Source organism: Rhopilema esculentum, chromosome 3 (assembly GCF_057945365.1).
Source record: "Rhopilema esculentum isolate cy_ngs chromosome 3, ASM5794536v1, whole genome shotgun sequence".
Taxonomy (NCBI): Eukaryota; Metazoa; Cnidaria; class Scyphozoa; order Rhizostomeae; family Rhizostomatidae; genus Rhopilema; species Rhopilema esculentum.
Window position 1 is genome coordinate 2,705,302 of NC_142817.1, and position 11,993 is coordinate 2,717,294.

Below are 11,993 nucleotides of genomic sequence, written 5' to 3' on the forward strand. Positions count from 1 at the left end.
GAGATGCTTATCAATCACAACTGATTCGATTCATGTTCTGTTTTTTTCCTGTTTTTGGAAAATACCCAATAATGGACAATGCTTTTGCTAAACGAGAAGTGTTGTCAGTGTTGAAGGGAACTACCTCATGTAAAAGGAATCAAATATCGGCAGGCCTAGGGTTTTGATATTTAAGGGAATCATAGTGAGGTCCCAAATGCTTTTAAAAAATATTGTATGCATTGTCGTTATTTTTATGAGAAAGAAACCGTGTTAATACTAATTAGAGACACAATCCCTGCACCAGTCGACCAGTCTTCTACTCAGCCCACAGCAACTTTAATTCAAGGCAAACTTGAAGGAACTTTTTTCCTTTTCCGTTCGTGAGCCCTATTTTTCTTAACATCGGCTGTTAAAAGTTTAAAAGTGAATATTTACTTGTTTTTTTGTAGAATTTCATTCAAAGGATACAACATGACTACTTCTCTATGTATGAGTGCAAAGATGTCTTGCAAGAATCGTTAAAACCGGTTGCTGCACGCTGTTTGACTCTGTTTGTGCGTCATGCAAGTCTCCTGCACGATATTTCCGAAACAGGCAAAATGAAACTCACTAATGACATGGCACAGGTGATGATTAACTTCTTGTGATTCAATCTCTGTTCTTGTGATTTAATTTCTTGTCTTCTTGACTCTCATGAAGGAATTCAGGTTAATGCAGTTATGTCCCGAAAACTCGAACCTCCAAGGGACTGATGAAATGGTCCGGATTAGCGAATGTTCGAGCTATCGAGGGCATTCTTATATGAATGTATTAGGCAAGGGTGATGCAATATCAGTTTGATTTAGCGAATGTTTGAGTTATCAGGTGCTTTCTTATATGAATGTATTGGGCAAGGGTGATGTAATTTCAGTTCGACTTAGCGAATGCTCGAGTTATCAGGTGCTTTCTTATATGAATGTATTGGGCAAGGGTGATGTAATTTCAGTTCGACTTAGCGAATGTTTGAGTTATCAGGTGCTTTCTTATATGAATGTATTGGGCAAGGGTGAAGTAATTTCAGTTCGACTTAGCGAATGTTTGAGTTATCAGGTGCTTTCTTATATGAATGTATTGGGCAAGGGTGATGTAATTTCAGTTCGACTTAGCGAATGTTTGAGTTATCAGGTGCTTTCTTATATGAATGTATTGGGCAAGGGTGATGTAATTTCAGTTTGATTTACCGAATGTTTGAGTTATCAGGTGCTTTCTTATATGAATGTATTAGGCAAAGGTGATGCAATATCAGTTTGATTTAGCGAATGTTTGAGTTATCAGGTGCTTTCTTATATGAATGTATTGGGCAAGGGTGATGTAATATCAGTTCGACTTAGCGAATGTTTTGAGTTATCAGGTGCTTTCTTATATGAATGTATTGGGCAAAGGTGATGCAATATCAGTTTGATTTAGCGAATGTTTGAGTTATCAGGTGCTTTCTTATATGAATGTATTGGGCAAGGGTGATGTAATATCAGTTCGACTTAGCGAATGTTTTGAGTTATCAGGTGCTTTCTTATATGAATGTATTGGGCAAGGGTGATGTAATTTCAGTTCGACGTAGCGAATGTTTGAGTTATCAGGTGCTTTCTTATATGAATGTATTGAGCAAGGGTGATGTAATTTCAGTTCGACGTAGCGAATGTTTGAGTTATCAGGTGCTTTCTTATATGAATGTATTGAGCAAGGGTGATGTAATTTCAGTTCGACGTAGCGAATGTTTGAGTTATCAGGTGCTTTCTTATATGAATGTATTGGGCAAAGGTGATGCAATATCAGTTTGATTTAGCGAATGTTTGAGTTATCAGGTGCTTTCTTATATGAATGTATTGGGCAAGGGTGATGTAATATCAGTTCGACTTAGCGAATGTTTTGAGTTATCAGGTGCTTTCTTATATGAATGTATTGGGCAAGGGTGATGTAATTTCAGTTCGACGTAGCGAATGTTTGAGTTATCAGGTGCTTTCTTATATGAATGTATTGAGCAAGGGTGATGTAATTTCAGTTCGACGTAGCGAATGTTTGAGTTATCAGGTGCTTTCTTATATGAATGTATTGAGCAAGGGTGATGTAATTTCAGTTCGACGTAGCGAATGTTTGAGTTATCAGGTGCTTTCTTATATGAATGTATTGGGCAAGGGTGATGTAATATCAGTTCGACGTAGCGAATGTTTGAGTTATTAGGTGCTTTCTTATATGAATGTATTGAGCAAGGGTGATGTAATGTCAGTTCGACGTAGCGAATGTTTGAGTTATCAGGTGCTTTCTTATATGAATGTATTGGGCAAGGGTGATGTAATATCAGTTCGATGTAGCGAATGTTTGAGTTATCAGGTGCTTTCTTATATGAATGTATTGGGCAAGGGTGATGTAATATCAGTTCGACGTAGCGAATGTTTGAGTTATCAGGTGCTTTCTTATATGAATGTATTGAGCAAGGGTGATGTAATGTCAGTTCGACGTAGCGAATGTTTGAGTTATCAGGTGCTTTCTTATATGAATGTATTGGGCAAGGGTGATGTAATATCAGTTCGACGTAGCGAATGTTTGAGTTATCAGGTGCTTTCTTATATGAATGTATTGAGCAAGGGTGATGTAATGTCAGTTCGACGTAGCGAATGTTTGAGTTATCAGGTGCTTTCTTATATGAATGTATTGAGCAAGGGTGATGTAATGTCAGTTCGACGTAGCGAATGTTTGAGTTATCAGGTGCTTTCTTATATGAATGTATTGAGCAAGGGTGATGTAATGTCAGTTCGACGTAGCGAATGTTTGAGTTATCAGGTGCTTTCTTATATGAATGTATTGAGCAAGGGTGATGTAATGTCAGTTCGACGTAGCGAATGTTTGAGTTATCAGGTGCTTTCTTATATGAATGTATTGGGCAAGGGTGATGTAATATCAGTTCGACGTAGCGAATGTTTGAGTTATCAGGTGCTTTCTTATATGAATGTATTGAGCAAGGGTGATGTAATGTCAGTTCGACGTAGCGAATGTTTGAGTTATCAGGTGCTTTCTTATATGAATGTATTGAGCAAGGGTGATGTAATGTCAGTTCGATGTAGCGAATGTTTGAGTTATCAGGTGCTTTCTTATATGAATGTATTGGGCAAGGGTGATGTAATATCAGTTCGACGTAGCGAATGTTTGAGTTATCAGGTGCTTTCTTATATGAATGTATTGAGCAAGGGTGATGTAATGTCAGTTCGACGTAGCGAATGTTTGAGTTATCAGGTGCTTTCTTATATGAATGTATTGGGCAAGGGTGATGTAATTTCAGTTTGATTTACCGAATGTTTGAGTTATCAGGTGCTTTCTTATATGAATGTATTAGGCAAAGGTGATGCAATATCAGTTTGATTTAGCGAATGTTTGAGTTATCAGGTGCTTTCTTATATGAATGTATTAGGCAAGGGTGATGCAATAACAGTTTGATTTAGCGAATGTTTGAGTTATCAGGTGCTTTCTTATATGAATGTACTGGGCAAGGGTGATGTAATTTCAGTTCGACGTAGCGAATGTTTGAGTTATCAGGTGCTTTCTTATATGAATGTACTGGGCAAGGGTGATGTAATTTCAGTTCGACGTAGCGAATGTTTGAGTTATCAGGTGCTTTCTTATATGAATGTATTGAGCAAGGGTGATGTAATGTCAGTTCGATGTAGCGAATGTTCGAGTTATCAGGTGCTTTCTTATATGAATGTATTAGGCAAGGGTGATGCAATATCAGTTTGATTTAGCGAATGTTTGAGTTATCAGGTGCTTTCTTATATGAATGTATTGGGCAAGGGTGATGTAATTTCAGTTTGATTTAGCGAATGTTTGAGTTATCAGGTGCTTTCTTATATGAATGTATTGGGCAAGGGTGATGTAATTTCAGTTCGATGTAGCGAATGTTTGAGTTATCAGGTACTTTCTTATATGAATGTATTGAGCAAGGGTGATGTAATATCAGTTCGACTTAGCGAATGTTTTGAGTTATCAGGTGCTTTCTTATATGAATGTATTGAGCAAGGGTGATGTAATGTCAGTTCGATGTAGCGAATGTTCGAGTTATCAGGTGCTTTCTTATATGAATGTATTAGGCAAGGGTGATGCAATATCAGTTTGATTTAGCGAATGTTTGAGTTATCAGGTGCTTTCTTATATGAATGTATTGGGCAAGGGTGATGTAATTTCAGTTTGATTTAGCGAATGTTTGAGTTATCAGGTGCTTTCTTATATGAATGTATTGGGCAAGGGTGATGTAATTTCAGTTCGATGTAGCGAATGTTTGAGTTATCAGGTGCTTTCTTATATGAATGTACTGGGCAAGGGTGATGTAATTTCAGTTTGATTTAGCGAATGTTTGAGTTATCAGGTGCTTTCTTATATGAATGTATTGGGCAAGGGTGATGTAATTTCAGTTTGATTTAGCGAATGTTTGAGTTATCAGGTGCTTTCTTATATGAATGTACTGGGCAAGGGTGATGTAATTTCAGTTTGATTTAGCGAATGTTTGAGTTATCAGGTGCTTTCTTATATGAATGTACTGGGCAAGGGTGATGTAATTTCAGTTTGATTTAGCGAATGTTTGAGTTATCAGGTGCTTTCTTATATGAATGTATTGAGCAAGGGTGATGTAATGTCAGTTCGACGTAGCGAATGTTTGAGTTATCAGGTGCTTTCTTATATGAATGTATTGGGCAAGGGTGATGTAATTTCAGTTTGATTTACCGAATGTTTGAGTTATCAGGTGCTTTCTTATATGAATGTACTGGGCAAGGGTGATGTAATATCAGTTCGATGTAGCGAATGTTTGAGTTATCAGGTGCTTTCTTATATGAATGTATTGGGCAAGGGTGATGTAATTTCAGTTCGATGTAGCGAATGTTTGAGTTATCAGGTGCTTTCTTATATGAATGTACTGGGCAAGGGTGATGTAATTTCAGTTTGATTTAGCGAATGTTTGAGTTATCAGGTGCTTTCTTATATGAATGTATTGGGCAAGGGTGATGTAATTTCAGTTCGATGTAGCGAATGTTTGAGTTATCAGGTGCTTTCTTATATGAATGTATTGAGCAAGGGTGATGTAATATCAGTTCGACTTAGCGAATGTTTTGAGTTATCAGGTGCTTTCTTATATGAATGTATTGAGCAAGGGTGATGTAATATCAGTTTGATTTACCGAATGTTTGAGTTATCAGGTGCTTTCTTATATGAATGTATTGGGCAAGGGTGATGTAATTTCAGTTCGATGTAGCGAATGTTTGAGTTATCAGGTGCTTTCTTATATGAATGTACTGGGCAAGGGTGATGTAATTTCAGTTTGATTTAGCGAATGTTTGAGTTATCAGGTGCTTTCTTATATGAATGTATTGGGCAAGGGTGATGTAATTTCAGTTCGATGTAGCGAATGTTTGAGTTATCAGGTGCTTTCTTATATGAATGTATTGAGCAAGGGTGATGTAATATCAGTTCGACTTAGCGAATGTTTTGAGTTATCAGGTGCTTTCTTATATGAATGTATTGAGCAAGGGTGATGTAATGTCAGTTCGACGTAGCGAATGTTTGAGTATCGGGGATTCAAGTTATCAGGATTTTGCTATAGTTGTATATCGATTTTTTAAATATGCCTGTTTGCCGGAGGACAGACAAACAGGCTGAAAATGTCATACAAGGAAAAAAACTGCTTATATTGGCACGTTACAAGTTGTTTAATATTTGTGGATTTTCGGCAAAACCTTTCTGTATGAGGTTTTGCCCCTCGGAAAAATAATTGGGAACTAGGGACGTTTAACAGGATTTCTTTTTGAAAAAATGAATAAAGCTTCTTTATATCGAATAACCGGTGACAAATCCAACTGAAGTGATTAAAATGTTTCTTAAATATCTTCCACGTGCCTTGAAATTTTCTCGGAAAGATCTGCAATGAACTCATTGAATCCAATAGTCGGGCTTCCTCCGTAAACCTCGAAAACTCTGTGGAAACAACGCTAAAAGCAGTTTATAATCTCTTGGAAAAATATCGAAAATTTTCTAAATTCACAAACCCTTCGGATGTTAGCTAATGCTATAGAATACCAGGGATAATGCTAGATAATGCTGAAACCCTTAAATCGCTCCAAATAAGCAAAATACAAATATTTCGAGCAACTCTTACATTTCTCAGATTTGGCCAATTTTCAATAAAATGTCAGTAAACATTAATAGCAAAGGGGAGCTAATAGAAGGAGTGGATGTTGGTAAATCTTTTAATTAAAAGGTAATGAAATTAGTAGGATGGCGGCACTGGTTACTTGATAATGGATAGATGGTTAGAGATAAAGATAGACAAACATAAGAAGGCGAATTATGAAAATTAAAAAATAACTACATAACATAACAAAGGGAATTATTGACAAGTGAAAATTGCCTGTTCTGGTCATGACAGATTTGTAAAATTTAATAGAAGGAGGGGGGGGGGGTGCTAATAAGAGACACTAGAGTAGTCAGCATTGCCATGCCCGACCGCTACCGAAGGCCTGATACGTAAACAAACAAGAAGTGTCTTAGTATTAGGTACAAACTTCTCCTGCCTGCCATTTTAGTGAATTCGTTTCTTTCTTTTCTGCCCTCTTGACAATGCATCCCTATGATAAAGATGCATTCGTACTCCTATTGAAGTAGTGGTTAAAGGGCGTCAACCTGTCCATATAGGTCTAATGTGTACTGAATACATAGTCTCATTTTTACCTTGTCTAGACTTCATTCAACGTTGGTTGTTGCTAGATAAGCACATTGCTTAAACTATTTGCGGAATTGAAAAACTGTTGTTAGACGTACTTAGGTCTCTGTTAAGGGGCCATCGGCAAGTTACTTTTGTGTTTTTATGCTGGTATTTAGTCCACCTGTCAGTGTGCGGCACTTCTGTGGCCAAATTCCCTTTGACGCAAGTTGCCCTCATAAGTGGATTGTGTCATAACGAGAGTCTTTAGAAGCTCCAAATGGTGGTACCGTTGCGGGGATTATTTCTCAAATGATTTTAAGCAGTTTAAGAAGTGTTAGCAGGGTGAGACAACACCCTAACTGTGATCCCATTTGTAATTTTAAACAAAGCCGCCAATGAAATAATTTAATCTAGTCAATTATTGGATGAAACTTACGTTAAAGGGTCTTTTTTGAAACGTCAGCAGTTTCCCATTTAAAATTCTAGATACTCAAAACCTTTCTCTCCCATTCAATGACTATTAATGAACTTGCTATTGTAAATGATTGCAGAGGACGGAACCGCTATATCAAAGCTCTGATAATCGATAGTCGGAAAGATTTTTTTTGAGAATTTCTTGAAACGATTCTGAACATCAACGCTGTTGGCAAATATGATTTTCAGGGGCGTCGGTGCCTCTTGCCCCTCGGTGTGTATTCGAAAGTCTGTCTTTGTACTTTGATGTCTTTACACTTTTGGCAAATATTTGATTTTTAGGGGGCGTCGGTGCCTATTGCCCCTCGGCGTGTATTCAAAGGTCTGTCTTTATACTTTGATGTCTATACAGTGTTGCTCTTGTTTCATAGTTTAGTTGATATGATGGGACTGGGCTTAGGGCTCTTAGTCAAGCTCTTTTGAGTACAATTTATTGTAGTAATATTTAGATTTTAGTGCAATTCATCTTACAAATTTTAGATTGTTTTTGTCCGCATTTTGCATGGATCTTCTTGTGCATCGAGAAGTTTTGAAGGAAGACTATCATTTTTGCTCTTCTTTTTTTACTGGTATATAGTAACTAAATTTATTTCAGCTGGAGCTTGCTGTATCCCCATTTTGCAAAAGAATATCAGATCTAGGCGCTGCCTACAAAATGCTGAGGGCATTCAGGTAAGTGTGACGTCATTTGGAATGCTTATTTTTTAGCTAGTGTTTTAAATTTTAAATTTAATTAGCCTTCTCTAAACTAGTTGTAAGCGATTTCAGTTAAATTTGCACAGTTAATCTCTAATAGAAATGAAGCATCAATCGAACGAAGAGCTTGTTCAAATGTTATTATTTCTAGACAAGACCCCTATTTCCTGATATCAAGGCATGGTAATCCCTTGTCTGAAAGTTCTTTTCTCACCCAATGCTGTCGTTTACCTTCATTTGTAAGTAACCCTTTGTCGAAATTTTCCAGAAGTTTCTTCAATTTTTTTCGCTTGTGTTTTTGTTCATGCAGTAGACTGTTGTACGAACAACTTTTTTTATTAGCTATTTTGTTTTCGCGGAAAAATATTGCCGTTTAAACATGAAAGGCTTCAATTCTACGATATATTAGTTGTGGTACTCGCGACATATTGCGTCGAATTCTTTTACTTTGTTAAACATTCCTTCGGAGCTGGTATGCTTTGCAAATATAATTAAAAAACCGGCCTAATATCGTACTACATGAAAATACAAATAAAGCCAATTTCTCAAGACAGCTACCGCTAAGCATGCCGGTTGCACAAGAGCCTTTAATGCCTTTTGAGAATTCAGAGATTCTATTCAAAAACTCTCTGGAGGAATAAACTTGCATTGCTTTTTCGTGCAATTTCCATTTACCAGCATGCAGTTAAGGTTTTCACACAGCAATCGAATAATCAAACTCGTTAGCCATTTCTTTCTCGATGTTTGAGGCCATCGCAGCATGTGTGCAGAATAATCATTTACGCGAGCGACTTTTCGTAACATCAAAAAGCATTAATTTTTTCCTGAAATGCTTATTCTTCCTTGTCTTGCGATGCATGTTTTTCAGTTTCCTAGTAAGTTATGCTTGTTTTGTGCAAAGACTCATCTAAGTGTTGCCATGTTTGTTTAACTGCTAAACTTTAAAAGATTATAATATCTTTATCAATGTATCGTTTAATGTGTAAGGCTTGCAACTTAGGACCGTTCAGCTTAGCACACTGAAGTGTGTGCAATTATGTTTATTCTGCAAGGAGTACTAAATAAAAAATACTCTAGATCACACAGAATCGTTGACTACACATTGCATTTAGTACACAGAAACGTCTGCACATTTAATGGCAAACCGTTTTTTTATCAACGCTGACAAAGTCAGGCTACCCTGCTGATGAATATGAAGCTTAGAGTAGCTACCGTTTATTGAGTTTATTTCAAGAAGTTAAGTCTAGCATATTGGGCTTGAGTATTGGTTGTTAAATTCGTGCTAAACTGAAAAAGATTCGTTTTAGGCCGTTGCTGTTTCAATCCTTGGACGAGATACAAAGCAACCCAGCTCTTGGTGAAGCACTTCCATACACTGTTGTCCTGCATTTCCTCTTTTCGAAAGCACCTTTGGATTTGAGACCTCCCCACATAGTAAGTTATTACATTTTATACACTGCGAAGTTTTTTACATGTGCTCTTGTCTTTTTTATGGAAAATCTCCAGTTTCAGGCCAATCTAAATCCTGCCATGCATATGTTTTTTACTCAAGTGGCCACTTCTCCAAGCGTATAGCCTATTTTTTTTGCCAGGAATTGATGACATACATTTTACTGCTTTTTCCTTCCAACTGTGGAAAACTATTTTCAGAATTTTTTTTCTCGATCAACGGTGGTGGTTGTAGCAAGTAAAGACACGTGGTTGTTATTGTTAAAAGTACCCTTTTGTTTTGTCCAACATAAGTGGCAAGACTACCTTTGATGCTTTGCTGAGCGGTTTGAGTTTCAATTAGCTTCCCGCTTTTTATCACGAGAAAGTTTTCCCTCATATGATTGCTTTGTGCAATTTAAGGTTGCTGGATGGACATTATCAGAATACTCTTCATGGCTGGACTCTCACCAGGGTGAAAACGAGGTTTTGACCCTAATCAAATCCACTTTGGATGCTTATGCAAAACAAAGAAAACTTCACAACTCAAACGAGACAAATTTAGTCTATGACGTAATGAGTGAGCTGCTCAAGGCTGCTCAAAATCATTCAAACAAATAGAAATATTTCTCTTTTTCGTTAACTCAATTTTAAGCACCTTAATTATCGTAGTTAAATTATAAATGGTATCGAGAGGACATATTTTCAATAGAACTTGTCATTAATTATAAATTAGTTTGTTAGTAGCTTTATTTCAGTAACGGAGAATATTTTCCCAATTTATGCAGAGAATTAGCAAGTTTTTGTGGGTGTGTTTTAGATGTTGCCTGTACCGAAGTTAGAGTTGTGTTGGGCGGCCATTTTCTTGAGCCTTTTATTGCTTAAGCCCTTCAGCTATTTAGTCTCTCATTTCATGTTTTCTTTTTTCCTGATACGAATGTACTCTTTGGTTCGCTTCGACGATTTTCTTCTTCTACACGATCGTTGGAAATCCATAAAAGCCAAAAAATGACACCCTTTCTTTTTTATGCAATTATTGTTTGATACAGAGATATCGATGTCTAATATAAAAGTAAAAGTTTGAATAACTTTTCCTAAGAAAATAAAAGACCTTTGATTTAACCTGTCTTCTTTGCAAATTTTCTTCGACGGAAACTGCTAAATGTTCAAGTATACCGATTCTTGTTGATCAATTTAATAAATCTAAAACTTTGTGATACACGTTAAAACTCTAGCTATTAAACCGCTTTACAATTGGCCTTGGTATATTCATTTTAAATAAATTTGAATGAATATATTTGAAGTGCCAATTTTAAAAATGATTAAAAGAAGACAGGGTAAAATTTTGAATATCAACGATAGGCTTAATTAAAAGTTCTAATATCTCATAACATGCAATGTCTACTATATTCAAATCACTTTCCAACAGAATATGCCATAAAGAAACCTTCTCAAGTAACTGTGGCTTCTTTAAACGTCTCTATACATACAATCAACTTCTTCAAGCAAAATTCAGTTTGGAAATTTCTGGAGTATTCAAAAGCTTATATGCTTCAATCTATGTTCGTAACCCCTTACTATCAACAACGTATTAAAGCATGATTATTTTCAAGAAGCAAAAGTACCTTTGTTCAAAAGCAAAGCTTGTATCCACCGGGCGTGTATCCACTCGCTGTTTTAAAGGGCATATTTTCTTTTCAACTGTTTCAATGCAAAAAGGCACTTCAAATATTTTATCTGAAGCAAATGCTTTAAATATTCTGCCGTAACACCTAATTATTCTCCGTACATAAAAGTTCGAAGTTTAATTTATAGCGAGCAAAATTAATCATTGGTCATTCATGCTGCAAGCTTTTTTCAAAAGTACTTTTGCTTCATACCCATCATACTTCTTAAGAATACAATTGGAAATAACGGTGACTAACGGAACTAACGGATTCATTTTGGGGACTCTCTCGTTGCTTGTTGCACAATAGGATAGGAATTTCACATGGCAGCATCAATCAAGAAACTAAAGCATAGTTATTGGAGTTCTTCTATTCATGAAAATATTCTGCGTGGACTGAATCGGCCTCATTTAACTGCTTGTTTGATGGAGTTAAGCAACAAGTTGTGAGTTTTGTTGCGGGTTTAACTAGAGGCAAATGGTTTAACGCGAGCCCTTTTACTTGTGCTTGTAAAGGAGGCCTTAAAATATCTGTCACGTGATAAACAACTATGAGTTCTTAGCTTCATTCATGATGGCCAGTGCTTTGGACCCCTTTTCGAAGGTAAAGCTCTCAAGCATCCGACTCTTCACTCAATATGAAATTATTTGGTTCCACATTAAGTTGCAGTTTTAGAATTTTGCAGTTTATTTCATTTTAATAATGCCCTCCAGTAGATGATCTCCATGTCTTTGATGTGTACGTCTCGTGTGCGCATATCCATATTTGACAGCATGTTATAATAAGTAAGTTGAAAAAACAATTGACAATAATAATAATGTTTTTTCGATGTAGAAACACTATGGCTCTTATTACGTCACTCGCTTAGTTGACCCATTGTAGAAATTTTAAGAACACCGTAAAAACAAAAAAATTTGTTCCACTCTCAAAAGCAACTAAAATGGAAAATTTTTACTATTTTTTCGTGCCAGAGTCTGCCCTTGATTTGCTAAACAGGAGCAGCGCTAGATCAATCCTCTTTATAA

At 36.4% G+C, this 11,993-nt stretch overlaps 1 protein-coding gene across 2 annotated transcripts in view; it reads left to right on the forward strand.

The window, feature by feature from the left end:
• LOC135692498 (conserved oligomeric Golgi complex subunit 5) overlaps positions 1–10,101 on the forward strand; it is a 49,826-nt gene extending 39,725 nt beyond the window's left edge. For both annotated transcript variants that reach the window (XM_065210641.2, XM_065210642.2), the window contains exons 18-21: positions 432–608; positions 7,773–7,849; positions 9,181–9,307; positions 9,725–10,101. In XM_065210641.2, the coding sequence (XP_065066713.2) occupies positions 432–608; positions 7,773–7,849; positions 9,181–9,307; positions 9,725–9,922 (579 nt within the window). In that variant the 3' untranslated portion in view covers positions 9,923–10,101. The remainder of the gene's footprint in view (positions 1–431; positions 609–7,772; positions 7,850–9,180; positions 9,308–9,724) is intronic.
• The last annotated feature ends 1,892 nt before the right edge of the window (positions 10,102–11,993 follow it).